This window comes from Opisthocomus hoazin, chromosome 7 (assembly GCF_030867145.1).
Source record: "Opisthocomus hoazin isolate bOpiHoa1 chromosome 7, bOpiHoa1.hap1, whole genome shotgun sequence".
Taxonomy (NCBI): domain Eukaryota; kingdom Metazoa; phylum Chordata; class Aves; order Opisthocomiformes; family Opisthocomidae; genus Opisthocomus; species Opisthocomus hoazin.
This window is the reverse complement of record NC_134420.1, coordinates 49583168-49597520: the sequence shown is the minus strand read 5'-3', so window position 1 is coordinate 49597520 and position 14353 is coordinate 49583168. Positions and strand designations below refer to the sequence as shown.

The following is a 14353-nucleotide window of genomic DNA, read 5'->3' as shown; positions in this document are numbered from 1 at the left end:
CGATCTGGGTGGCAAGGAGTGGTGCGTCCTCCCAGCAGAATCACGCCCGCTCCTCCATCCCGTCTCAACACACACCTGACACAGCACCAGAGGACCCAGATGTGGAACTAACCTCTTGGGAAGAGGAAAGACCAAGAGACCATTTCACTTGGCTTGCAAGGAGTTAACAGCGCTGCTTGGCATCACTCACTCAGTGGCGAAACAGAAACAGGACTGACGTTAGAGGCCCACACATCACCCTGACTGCACAACCAGGCATCCTTCCCCCAAAGGTCGTTGATACAACACATTTATTTTGCTGTGTGGCAGTACTGTACAGTACACATACATTACCAGCAGTTTCAGAGCCCTGAGTTGTCATTCCTCCTGCCTTCCCTGAATTTCAGAAAAGAGGCAGGACCACTGTCCCCTGCCCCCATTTCACCTGCAAGAAACAGGCCAGGAAAAGTCCAAAACCACAGAGGCACTTGCTGACAGGACTGGAGATGAACGTCAGACAGGCGGACTCACAGTCCACCTCTCTCACCATTGAGGAATGGTGAATTGAGTGCTGGGAGGGGAAGCCCTAGTGCCAGGTCTCCACAAGGTCTCACTCCTCTGAGAAACTCTCTGCACACCTGAACAGAAATCAGACTAACGAGAGTGCAAAAACTAATATAAACCCTACTGGATTTTAAAGGGACTTACCACTTCTCTTTGAGGGTCTGAGAAATGTTTTGAGGCATTCTAGGCAGGGTTGGGATTCTCTTAAATTCTGTAAGATTGTTTAAGAGCGAGCCAAGGAGGGGCTTTGGCTTCCAGTGCAGTCCCACTGGAATCTGAGTGGAATTTCCCCTGCTCGGACAGGGAAGGAAAGTACCCTGCGCCTCCTGACACATGGTATCCTGCACCTCCTTTTCCGAAACCATGAAACGGCAGAGCTCTGTTACTGACTCCAGCTCTCAGCGCCACGGAGAAAGCTAATGCTGTAACAGGCAAGGGCAATGCAGTGTGTAACGTGGAACAAGACCCCAAAATAGCCCATGGAATAGACAGAAACAGTCAGAAACGCAAATGTGCCACGGAGAGCAGAAGGGAGGGAGGGAGGGAGCACCTGGGCCTCTCCCACCAGTTTATGTCAGTATGTGGAATGGTGCATCCGGCTCAGCAGAGCAATGACCCAGTTCCCCAGCTGGGACCCCTTCAGCCACAGGAAGAGTTCATACAAGTTGATCTGCCACAGGCTCAGGGCTTCTGTGAGTGAGATCTGGGCCCTCCTGTAAAGCGAGTGACTCTTGCTCCTCTGGTACCTAGGATGAGAGAAACAGCTGTTAGATCCAGCAGGATGCAGCCCGGCGGGAAGGAGGCCTGTCCTACATCTTCAGTACAACTGACCCTCCCCAGGGGAGGGGAATGTCCCACATCTGGAGAATCACCAGCAGTGGGGACCCCTGGGAGTAGGGATTTTCTCCAAGTCATGTTCCTGAGGAGCTGGGGACTGCCTTCCTGGCACAAATCTCACAGAAGAGACAGCCTGCTCCCTCATGAGCCTGGTTCTCTCCCCACAGCACGTAGTGACCCTGGGCCATGGCACTCTCTGCTTCTACGCCCAGCTTCACCTCAGCTAACAGGGACAGGTGCACATCCCTCTAGCCTTTCCTGGTAGCACACTCATGTCCAGCAATCCTGACACACTGATTCCAGGAAAAATAATTCTTCACCTTTCTTTAGAAGCAGAGGTTAACTGGGCTTCTAAGTCCCTCATCAGCCAGAGAAATAACTGTTATTTCTTCTGCAAGGAGGAGGAATCTGAGACAGAAGTGCATTGACTCACAGACGGAAGTCACTTGCATGACTCCTCTTCCTGGCTTTTCGACACCAGCCCAATCTTCAGTCAGCTCTAGCCCCTAAGTCAGGCTGCAGAATCTGGCAGCAGTGAATGTGCAGATCTTTCCTACCCACAAATACTTCCCAGTGGTGATGCCTGTAATGGGCGGGAAGCCCCTTCCCCTTCTCTGGAGGGGCCAAACCCTAAACCCTTACCTTAAGGCCCCCAAGTCCAACCCTGGCTCCAGCCCCAGGGTGACAGACCTGTCCTCTGGAGAGGCTACTGGGTGTGAGGACAGCACAGACAGAGGCTGAGACATGTAACTGAGCAGAGGTAGGACCACAGCAGACATGCTAATGAGGGGGAGAGGTCCATAGCTAAGAGTAAGAGGTCAAGAGGTCAAGTCAGGCCTCATCAGGGTCTGGGCTCTAATAAGCCTTGATGGCTCTGTGACCTCCCCCCCAACCCTCTGCTCGTAGGCCCAGGAGCTCCAGTCAACCTCAGGCCTGCATCTTCAGTCTCTGCCTGAGCAACACTTGAGGAGTAATGGTCCCCAGCTCACGCCCTGCGGTGAAGCCCCTTGACCTGGACCTCAGCTCACATACTGACCTCTTGGCTTGACCTCAGCCCTGTCTTGTCACCATGGACTTGTCTGACAACCATCAGACCTGATCTACTTCCTGGTATGACCATGGACCTGCCCGGTCACCATGACGTTGCATTATGATATGGACTTTTGATTGGACCTGACCACCATCTCAGGGTCTGTCCTGCTCATCTTGCTCAGCTACTGTGGGACTGGGCCCTGGTTGGCCTGCTGGTCCTGGGTTTCCTCCCGGCTCCTGGCCCCTAGGGACAGTCAGCCCCTGCTGCTCCATCTCTGGACTCTGGTACGTGGAGAAGAGACTCACGTGGAAATGGCTCTGATGCAGCAGCGAGACATGTTGAGGAAGGAGCTGGCACTGGCCCGTGTGTGCAGGGCTGACTCAGTCCCCCTTAACAAGTCATTGGTCTTCAGCAGCAGCAGCATCTGGCGGGGGATGTTGTTGAGAAGCTGGGTGATCTGGGGTAGGTACGCAGCAGCATTGGACCGGATCTCCACGTCCTGTGGTCAGCCGGGTCATGTCAAGGAGAAAGGAGAGAGAAGCTGAGAGTGCATGGGAAACCCAGGTCCAGATGCAGCTGAGACTCAGCAGGAGAAGACTGTGTTTTTCCAGACCATGACTCTAGGTCAGAAGCTAAAGAGCTCTTTGTCCTGCTCTCCTGCAGACACCTGGCTGTCCCAAGCACTCACAGCACAGTCACAGATCATTCTTGCCATATCCCACCTGCTCCTCAGTGAGATAAGGCCCTGTCCACTCACTGGCAGGATTAACAGCCTCTCAGGAGAGCCAGGCACCCGCTGCCATCTCAGTTCTTGGCCTCAGGCAGCCTGCAGCAACCACATCTCATTACAGCCTTCTGAATGAGTCTCACCTCACCAGCCTCAAAGCTTGCAGCACTGCCGGCAGCACAGGACTGCTCAGGAAGGTGGAGGCATGCTGTAAGGACAACCAGGCTGCTCCTTGTTTTGCTGTCCCATGCAACTGATGACTTTCTGCTATACTGATGAAGCTGTTTCCAAGGCCTAGTTCAGCCCTCTGTCCTCAGCACAACTCAGCAGAAGTGAGAAAGTATTATGCAGTTAAGCATCATGCTAACCCAAAAGATCAAAAACTCATCTGTCAGATTAAGGGTTTGTCTAGACCCATACTCTGCCTGGCAGCAGCCAGTAGCAGACACTTCAGGAAAGAGCGTAAGACCAAGGCAGACACAGGGTGATGCTTCACGTTCCTTGGTTCCCCAGGTCCAGCAAATGCACCACTCACAGTAAGATCCCAGTGATAACGGATGGGCTACAGCCTGAGCTGCTTCAGATGGGCTCCCCTCCAACCATGAGCCACCACAGCATGCAAGACAGCCAGACCCCACTCTTCTGCTTCCTCTTCGATCTGAGAGTTCCCCCACCATCCCAGTAAATGCAGCACAGTGTGGTGTGGAGCTGATTCCATATGCATACCGCATCCCTACCTCTTACTACGGAGGCCATGACATGAATCAGCAAATCCAAACAGAAGTCCCTGGAACATCTGAAATCTCCAGAATCCAGCAGGACACATGCAGAGGGCAGTAAATGACTTCTTACAGGAGGGAGGCTGCTTTGTGGAAGAGGGAGAGGATAGCTCTAAAACCTTCTCTCCTCTGCAATAAGGGTCAGTCAGACGGCCTACATTTTGTGGTATGGGATCTCACACCCACTCTTTGTGAACTTCAGACTTATTACAAAGGAACAGACGTGCACAAATCGAGTGTGCAGGTCACGATGGTCACAGATGTATACAGCTCACACACCACCATGGTTGCTTTGCTGCTGACAAATAAATCTTTGTGTCCTCCTGCCTCCATCACTGACCAAATACACAAAGCTTCAGCAAGAAGATGCTTAGCTCTCCTAAATGTTAAATGTTTTGCTCCATTATCTGTTGGCAGAAAATTCCTCCCTGATTATCTCTTATCCCTTATCCTAGCCAGCACCACTGCAGAGTCGACTTTATTTCCACACATAGGTTTTCTTTTCTATTTCTTTCCTTTTTCTTTTTAGCTCCAGCTGCTTGTCCACATCACAAAACAGCCACATGATCTGTCATCAGAACTGTCATTTTCTGTCAAGGGAGAAGCCTGTGCACAGAGGAAGAAATGAGCGATGCCACAGGACCTGAGAAAAGCCCCTTGGCTGCAGTCGCTGAGGCTGCTGCAGGATGCAGCAGAACACAATCATAAAATCAGATGACATGAGGCTAGCAGCTACCCTGAGCGGTCCGCTGCCTGGCCTTGGCTCAAGGCAGGAACAACTACACCTATGGCAATCCTCACACATTTGCCTAGCCTGCTCCTAAAACTCTCCAGTGACGTGACTCAAAGCCTCCCCAGACCATCTGCACCAGCACTTCACTGGCCTTGCTGTTAGATCTGGCTTTTCTCATGTTCAACCCCAATCTCCTAGGTGAATTTACACCCATTACTTCTTGTCCTGTTTGCAGCAGTCTGTAACAGATTTGAAAATCACTACCACGACTCTTCTTGACCTGCGTTTTTCTAGATGACTTCTGCCCTGACTTGGTCAGACTTACCTCACGGGTTGCACCTGCTTGACCACTAGTCCTTATGGCTTCCTACTGGACTTGTCCCAGTTTCATCAAACCTTTCTAGAGACGCAGTGCCCCAGACCGGACACAGCACTACAGATAAGATTTTGTTTCAGGAGGGTTGCTTCCTTGTCTCACAGGCTACTCTCACGTCCATACATCCTCAAGCACACTCTCTCGAGCCCTGTGCTGATAGCACCTGCCTACACAGTGCTTGGCTCTTGCTGCTGATACAATCTTTCAAATTCACCTCTAAATTAAGGGCAAGAGGCAGCTCATTTCCTAATGCCACAGCAAATCTGCTCAGCTCCCCATTATCTGCTGCAGGATTATCCAGTTTCATCATTAATTATGTCACGTAGACAAAGACAAAAGAGCTGGCTCCACACACACAATTCAAACCAATGACCAAGTTCATTAGCCCACACCAGGCACCATGCGGCTGCAGTTACACCTCTCGCACAACCCTCAGAAGTCAGTTTAGGAGAAACATTGTTTAGCAGCTCAGATTCAACACTGGCCTTCTAGTATTGAAGCCAGCTCTGTGTTGATTCGCTTTGGTGCCTCTGAATTCTTTCTGGAGCTACCAGCTCCAGAACTCACCAGATCAAGCACGGATCTGCTAGACAGTCACTATATTAATTCTGACATGCAGAAAATTAACTCAGGTAGGAAGCAATCAAATTACTGAGCTGGGGGGTCCATTACCCAAGGTATCTGACCTACTCATTGCTATGGATAATGGCAAACTAGTGCAGCAAATTCTGCCACATCCATCAAAATGAGACACCAACCCAAAGGAATTTCCAGAAAAGAATTTCACAGGACAGTATTATAACACTACTTAAATTAATTTCATCCTCCCTACTACAAACGGGTGCAGATATAAACAAACCATAGGACACAACATGTTTCTACTTACAGACACTAGTCCATTGGCTGAAATCACATCACGATATTCTCATCTCTAAAAACAGCACAGTTGGCAGAGGCTGCTACTATTCTTAAGGTGGTGTGTGCTTGTCTGGAGTGCAAGGAGGTGTGAGAAGCATCCCAGCACGTGTGGATAGGAAAGGGTGGAGAATGTAAGTGGCAATTTCCTAGATTTGTAGTGATTGAGTTGACAGGATCTGCAGTTAAGCAACTTTGACTCCAAGTTAATAGGGTTTCTGATTGGGAGGTAATTTCCAAGCGTTTCTGGGAGTTTGTATCAGTGCTGCTAGTCATTTACATGAATAGGGATAATGCATCATCCTTCTCATGTCTTCCCACTAAGCCTTTATGTCTCCTCTACCTTAACCTATCCTCCTTGATGGTTCCCTGCACAGCTGCATTCAACACTTTTTTAAGAAAAGTCTGATCTACAAATGTTTCCCCTGCCAGAACTGGTGAACACTTAGCCATTAAAATATTATACAAAATTTAAGCAGGCCATGACAAGTGAAACTGGGAAATTAAGTTCAGCCACTACAAAACACATTGCAGAAGGAGTCCCGGCTTTTACTAGCTCAGCTCAGCTATCAATGCAGAACTTGCGACAGAGCTGCCACGGGTTGCTCAGCACCACTGCGGTGTCAGCGGTGCAAGTGGTTACAACAAAGAAAGAAAGGTACCCGAGGAGAAGGAAGGGCACACAGGACCCACCTCGCTGGCTGAGACTGGCGACCGGTCAATGCCCCTGTTGACAGACTCCCAGGATCTGGCAGTCAGCATGCAGGCAAAGAGAGGGTACAAATCCCCTGCCCCGAGCCGCCGGCTGTACTTCTGCACCCTCTTCATATCGGCCTTGATGAGGGCCTGCCAAAGGCGGCAGTAGTCCATGCGGAATGGCTCGCTCAGCACCTGGGGAGGGAAACATACTCCCGAGAAGTCTACGGAGGACAGGGAACTGGGGGAAAAGCCTTGTGCCCCCCAGCTGTGCCCTATCCCCCATTTCAGAGCCAGGAAATATCCTTGGAGAGTTATTGGAGTAATAGGAAAAATGTATTCATACGGGCTTAGTGGGGTAAGGCTGCAGCTGGGTGTGCTCTTCCAGCCTGATGCCCACAAGGCCTTGGAAATCTCCCGTAGCTACGTACCTGGTAGAGCCCATGGTCCAGGAGGATAATGTGGGCCTTGCCAGAAGCTGGGCATTTCTTCACCAGCACGTTGCCTGGGTGCGGGTCGCAGTGCACAAAGCCGTTCACAAAGATCATTTCACTGTAGAGCTTGCCCAGGTTGCGAGAGATCTGTGAGGAGACAGGAGATGGTCACACACTGCCACCCACAGCAGTGTGCCTGCCAGGGAGGGGAGGCAGCTCCTCCGTGCCAACACTGCAGGGAGCAAGGATCTGGTACGTGCAGACATCCCCATGCCGAGCTCTTGCAGTTCCTCACACGGACAAATGCACAGAGTGGCTGCTGGCATCTACCACGGGGTGACCCAGGGCATTCGGAGATGCATCCGTGCAGGTGGCACCATGAAGGTATTTATGGAGTCTGGGGTTATTTAAGCACATTTGCCTGGCACAAAAAAGAGAAAATACCTGTGGGTGGGAATGGGGTTTCTGGTAATGAGGAGGAAAGTGAGAAAGCAGATAGGGGCAGACAGGCATTCACAAGGAAGGCATGGGAAGAGCTACTGGGGTGGGTGAGAGACCACTTGATGGAAGACTCAGGTGTTTCCATCCATCCACCTCACAGGACCCAGTGGAGAAGGGGCAGGAGGAGACTCAGCCTGTCCATCTGCTTACCAGAATGAACATGGGTCCCCTCTCCCTTCCACCCATCACACTGCCCCCCACTTTCCCCCCTTGCTTTCCTCAGACCCATGCTAATCTGATTTGCGATGTCTGTGAAGATGAAGCAGCACAGAAAGGCTGTTTAAATCATCCTGTCACTGAGGCATCCCTCCATGCTGCTGCTCCTTATCACCAAGAGATGCTATTGAAGTTAAAAACCTCCTAGGAGGAAGCAATCATCCCTCAGGCCTGGGATCAACCCCTTGCCATGCATGGCCACAGCAGCCTCACCCTGACATCCCACCGCTGGCCCTCCCTGCCATCAGAGAGCAGCACAGTGCTCCACAGCGGAGTGCTGAACAAGCAATTAAAAGCCAGTCATTATAAATGATTCCAAGCATGTCCCCAGACACACAGCACAAGCAGCAAACAGGCAGCTGTCCCCAAAAGCAGAGGTGGTAGAAGAGGTAATGAGGATACTAAAGGCAGCTTGTCCTGCAGAAAACCAGACAGCCAGGGGAGGGCTGGCTTTACCCACCTCTGGAATGCAGCCACCTCTGAGAAAAGCATTCATTATGAATAGTGCCCAAGTAACTACAAATGAGGAGAAAGAACAGGAACCCTTCCTGCAGCACACCAAGAGGGACAACTGTAGGACCAGGTGGGACAATCCTTGGTGCCTCAGGTGGGAGCTGGAGCCACTGCTGAACCATGGAGAAAGCTGCCACCACGCCGAATCACCCACACAGGCCGCGTGGCACAGCCCTGCGGTCTCCCACCGTGCAGCTCCCCTAATGCCACACAGGTGGTGGTGTAAGCACTGACTGAGGGGAATGATGCTTCCCTGCTGAATCACCAGCAGAGATCACTGGAGCAATAAAGTAACCCTTACAGGTCTCCTAGATCAACAAGCTCTAAAACTGGATAGGACCAAAGCACCAGGTGCTTTGACCTCCTAGAAGAGCTGAGTAGCACTTGCTGACAGTCCAAAGATGTGCAGGACAGTCTCTTCTAAGCCTCCCAGGGACTTGCACGTGAGGAGGAATGACTTGGATATCATGACTGATCACAGCATCAACAACGACTCCTGTGCACACACTCAGTAAAGCACATTTTGCCCTCTCTGCTTCAGCTGTTTGCCCTCCAGGGACCTGGAAGAGCACAGAATTATTGAAGATGAGGACTTGGGGACAATCTGGGGCACAGTGTGAAGCTTCACACCCATTAAACACAAGTCCAGACAGGGGCTGGCAGTTCTGCAGACCTGTTGGTTGGTCATGGCTGAAGGCTGGAAGCCTATTAATTTGGGGCACTGGAGTATGGGCTGCTTCAAAGAGAGCAGATCCTCCTTCTGTGCTGCAGTAATGGCATAGGTTTGGAAAGTCAAGCAGTGGGACAAGTTGCCCAGAGAGGCTGTGCAATCCATCCTTGGAGGTTTTAAAGACCCGACTGGATAACACCCTGAGTAACCTGGTCTGACCTCATGGCTGAACCAGTCTTAGCAGAAGGTTTGACAGGAGACCTCCTGAGGTTTCTTCCAATCTCAAATATTCTAGGATCCTACAAAAACACCTCTCATCATGCTATCCACGCCACCCTCGTAACAGCATCTTATGGTACGGCTGTAGGCTCCAGGTGCAGGGAAGGTCTCCGCTCCTGAGTCACCGTCAGCAGACAAGTTACTAAACAGATCTGTGATCATAGCCTTTTGCAGCCCACGATGCAACACAAAAGAAGCTCAGGATTCATCTTCCCATCTTACCATGAAAACAGAGGGGTCATGGCCATGTTCAAACCCACAGACTGGGTCACGGGTACAAGACAATTTTCACTACAAGATCCCCATCCTCTCTCCCTTCCCTGCTGTACTTACATTCACCTGTTCCCCAGCATGCGACCTTGAGTATCTGCCGTAGCTAATTCACTGAAACCAGACTTTATGGCTTCTTTAAGAAAGAGGAAAGTATTCTGTATAATTTAGTTAGCATACAGAAGCTATGTTACAGGGATTTATGATATAAGCATATAAACAGTCTTTACTTTTGGAAAAAGAAAATTACCCAGTGTAAGAGATGGAGCTGTGCCGCACAGTAAAGTATTTTTGCGTATTTTTGTCTGTTGACATACCTCTAAAATAGGATAAAAATTAAATTAAGATAGAAAGCACCAATACTGTTAAATTCCAAACAAAAAAAGGAAGGTTGTATTTCTAGGGCTTAGAGTGTAATATGTAAATAGTGACCTATCCTTATAATTCAGACAAAGGGAGCTCATGTTCCTAGAGAAAAAGTTTAGGAAAAAAACATGAAGCCTTTATATACACCAATTGTCCAGTACTGTGCCCCATCACTATGGGCCTTTATTCCACCCTTATTGAGAAGGCCACTGGACAAATAACACCTACAGAATTCACTTTGGAAGAATGCAGTTAGGTGAAATGAGAAAACAAACGCATGAAAGCGTCTACTCAGAAGGGAGGAATTCAGCACGCATTTAGGCTGTGTTAGACCCAGGGGTGAAGGTGCATCACAAATTAGACAAAAGGTTGCAGTGATTTACGGAAGCAAAGGACCAAAGTAAACACACAGGCTTTTTGTTATGACACGGAGAGGTCATCATTCCTGCCTCTGCTTATCATCCAACACAACAAGTTCCTTATCATCACCAGGGTCCCCCAAGCATCGTTCTGCTGCACATCGTAAAAAAATAATAATCACCCTTGGAATCCTGCATTCACTTCCAGACACCTCATTAAAAGAGATATGCAGAACACACTGACTGTGTTCAGAGACAGCAAATAAATGAGCAGGATGCAGGAGGAATTTACTTGGAAAAAAGACTAAAAGAGCTGAAGATTCCAAAGTTGGGTAAGGAACAGTAGAGGAGGGGCAGTCTACCGATGCTAGAAGGTTTGAACAGCAAGGAAGCAGAAGCACATCAAGTGCTACAAGAAATACAACTGGGCAGAAGGGAGTGTAATCAAGAACAGCATGAGTTAGGCACAACACATAAGAGAAAAACCTATGCTAGCCAGCGAGCAGAGCTGAGCTTGATATGTCAGGATAACACCAGACTCTGGCTCTGGCCAGAGGCATGTCTTTTGCCTATTGCCAGAAGGTGTGCTATTGCCTACAAGAAGTTCAGTTTGTCTGTGCTGCAGCAGAACATGATGACTACAGTCACCAAGTGAGCCTGTAGCCTTGCCAGTCAATGCAAATAGCAACCTGCCATTGCCACATTACATGACATGACCACGACACTGTGTCAGACAAACTGCACATTTTTAGCTCAATGTTTTCGTTTTGAAAAAAATGTAGCTGAGGAATAAGCAGATTGCAGACAACAAAATGGAGAGTCAGCAGCCTGGGCAAAAACAACGGAGTCACAGATACATGTATAACAGCCAGACTGGGAGTAACTCTTCACCATAGCACATGAAGTTCATTTTATGTACTCAATATGGCAAGGATGCTACATGTCACAAACTATCCTACATGAGTTACAAGCCAACAGAGAAGAAAATAAGAATGCAGTGCAGACATTAAGGACTGCTATTGGACAATATCACATAGTCTCTACAAACGGGTCAAGTTCACTTGAAACAAGTCAGACATGAGTTCAGAGGCTGTTCCAAAAATTCACTCTTCAGACAGCCAGAACCTTTCCCCTAAATCCCAGCATTCTGTAAATTATGTCCAGTTTAAACCATTTCCTTAGCTAACATAACCCTAGACTTTAACTAGTTCCTTCCCTCTCCAGTATTTACTACTCCAGTGTGTTCACCAGTAAGATAACTATCAGCATAAATACAGTGTAAATACTGCCCCATTTCGACAGGATGCTCCTTTACCTGATGAGGGGACTGGAGCATCTGTCCTATGAGGAAAGGCTGAGAGAGCTGGGCTTGTTCAGCCTAAAGAAGAGAAGGCTGCGAGGGGACCTAATAAATGCCTATAACTATCTGAAGGGTGGGTGTCAGGAGGATGGGGCCAAGCTCTTTTCAGTGGTGCTCAGCAACAGCACAAGGGGCAACGGGCACAAACTGAAGCACAGGAAGTTCTGTCTGAACACAAGGAAGATCTTCTTCCCTCTGAGGGTGACGGAGCACTGGAACAGGCTGCCCAGGGAGGTTGTGGAATCTCCTTCTCTGGAGATATTCAAGACCCGCCTGGACAAGGTCCTGTACAGCCTGCTGTAGGTAACCCTGCTTCAGCAGGGGGATTGGACTAGATGACCCACAGAGGTCCCTTCCAACTCCAAACATTCTGTGATTCTATGTGTCCTAGCAGTCAGCCCGCCTTTTACACAGTCACATTGCACTGGAAACTCACTCTTACCCTGTGATTGACTAATATCCCAAAGTTAATTCTAATATGTCACTTCCCTCTGATAAACTCCCAGCATATTTAAGAAGCTCTGCTTATTAGTTTTTAAGCACATAGCTTTTCACTTGGTATTGCTCATTTTTATCCCTTTCTATCACTTTACTCCTGAAGGCCACCAAGTGCTATTGCTACTCTCGTCCTCCTCTACAGTGACAGAACCTCCCAACTCGATGTCATCAACAACCTGCTTCACACAGTTCTGTTTGTGTCAAGGTCATCCCTGAATTAATTAAATAAGATCAGTTTGAAGAGCAAACCTCATGAAACTCCACTATGGTAATTTCCCTCCACCATGTCTCCATCAGTTTCTTACCTACTGTGGAACTTCCCTACTAATCCCCACCTTTTCTAATTAACTGACTCATATCCAATGTACCAAGTATTTTACCAAGTACACCCACTGCATATCTGTCATCTAATTCAGAAGATCCCAAGCAGTACTATAGGCAGCAGCAGTGATGTAGTTCTTGTTGTACACGTACACAGCTGCAAACTGTTGCTGCCATCAGTTCTGAAAGCCTAGACAACCTGCTACCCTTGCATGATCCACTAGGAGCTACCTCTGATGAACCTGTATTGTATCGCCTGGTGCAGAGCCCCACAGCAGCAAGCTCCCGGCCACTCACCAGCCCCTGTACGCAATTCTCCTCTTAACAAATCAGCACACCCAGCTGACAGAGCAACCTGACAATAACAACCCACTGGAAAGTCCATCACAAATCAGTATCTTTACAAACACCAATGCACAATAGTTGGCAAGAAACTTCTCAGAAAGGAAAGAATGCATGCAAATTTGAGCCTACGAATACTCCTACAGTAAAAAGATGTCACATATTATCATGTTCATGGGTAGCTGCAATGTAACAAATCAGCCTGGGTTATCCAGGGAAAGTCACCGACACTTTCCTGGCCTTGTGAGCAAGCTGGAGTAGTCCTGGCTCCATGCCTCCAACTGACACAAAGAAGAAAGGCTAAGAAAAAAATCCTGTGACATGGTTCTGTAGAGCTGATCTCACCGCCTGCCCCTGATAAGTCCCAGATGAAAGTCTGATGAAGTCCTGTCCTGTCCTACCTCCTTCTGCGACTGTCTCTTTAGATCAGGAGCAGATACTAGTCTCTGGCCTTAATTTGGCTGTAATATTTGCCAATTACTTTAAGAGATGGCGACACTAACTTCTATTGATGTCATTAAAAGTAAAGGTCGTTGTGCAGCTCATTTCTCAGGGCTCAATATTACCTCCTCAGGCCAAAATAATAGCATTGATTTTGGAACCTTAATCGAAGGTTAATTAGATTGAAGAGTGTATTGGGTTTTTGCTTTCTTTCGTTGTTGTTATTACAGTCATCATCTAAGGGTTGGTTTAATCCTGCTAGGACAATCCTGCCCAGTTAAACTGGTGCCAAATTAGCAAAGGGTGCGGATGGAGAATAGCCACAATTTGGAGCTGCTCTGTGTCTCTGCTCTGAAATGGCTCTTGTCCATAGCAGATTAGGGTGGTCACACACAAGAGATCCGATTTCACACTCTGCCTTCTGTGATCCAGTTGTGAGGATCAAAACACAGCGCTCTGTAATGCAGTAGTATCACCATGCACTGATCTGGCATCACAGCAAGGTGACATCTGGACACACACGATGTCACTAAGATACAGGAATAGTTTTTAGGACTCCTGGAGTGTACTCCTAGCATGCCCTACACTCTCTGTTGGGGACTGAGGAAATTATTTTCCTGCTCAATGCCCCATCTTCCACGGCATTTATGTGGGGAGAAATATTCTGACTCATCCACCTAGGGAACTGAGGGACTAACTTGATAAGCTTCTACAGATTCTCAAAAGGACACAGGTAGCAAAGACCAGTCCTTGTTTATTTAATTGTCAGACTCAAAATGGCCATGGGGATCATTTTCCTTTGGCTTTAAATGTAGTCATATTTCCTTGGATTTAATGTAAAGCAACTTGCTGAGACGTCAGCAATTGATTGACACTGATGCTTGAGACTGACTTTCAGTAAGAAAGGGGTTCATGCGTAATTTAACTCTTTCACTTGATGACTTTGCACAGTTTAGAAGCTGGAAATACTGGTGGTCACTATCCTTGCTTATCAGTGCCTTGTGAATTTTCATTAAGCTTCAGACAAGAGGAAATGTAGAAGAATCTGCAAGGAAACCTCTCCCCAGACTAAATCAGCAGGTGCAAAGAGCAGGAATAGCCATTTTCCCCAGAAACAGTATTCATCTCCACACTCCATTTCATT

The 14353-nt window shown here is 48.4% G+C and overlaps 1 protein-coding gene across 4 annotated transcripts in view; it reads right to left on the bottom strand.

Annotated features, from left to right (window-relative positions):
• Positions 1 to 233: 233 nt before the first annotated feature.
• ADCK1 (aarF domain containing kinase 1) overlaps positions 234 to 14353 on the bottom strand; it is a 91668-nt gene continuing 77548 nt past the window's right edge. For all 4 annotated transcript variants that reach the window (XM_075425722.1, XM_075425724.1, XM_075425725.1 and 1 more), the window contains 4 exons: positions 7071 to 7220; positions 6637 to 6834; positions 2719 to 2912; positions 234 to 1289 (listed from right to left, as the gene is read on the bottom strand). In XM_075425722.1, coding sequence (XP_075281837.1) covers positions 1118 to 1289; positions 2719 to 2912; positions 6637 to 6834; positions 7071 to 7220 — 714 coding nt within the window. In that variant the 3' untranslated portion in view covers positions 234 to 1117. The remainder of the gene's footprint in view (positions 1290 to 2718; positions 2913 to 6636; positions 6835 to 7070; positions 7221 to 14353) is intronic.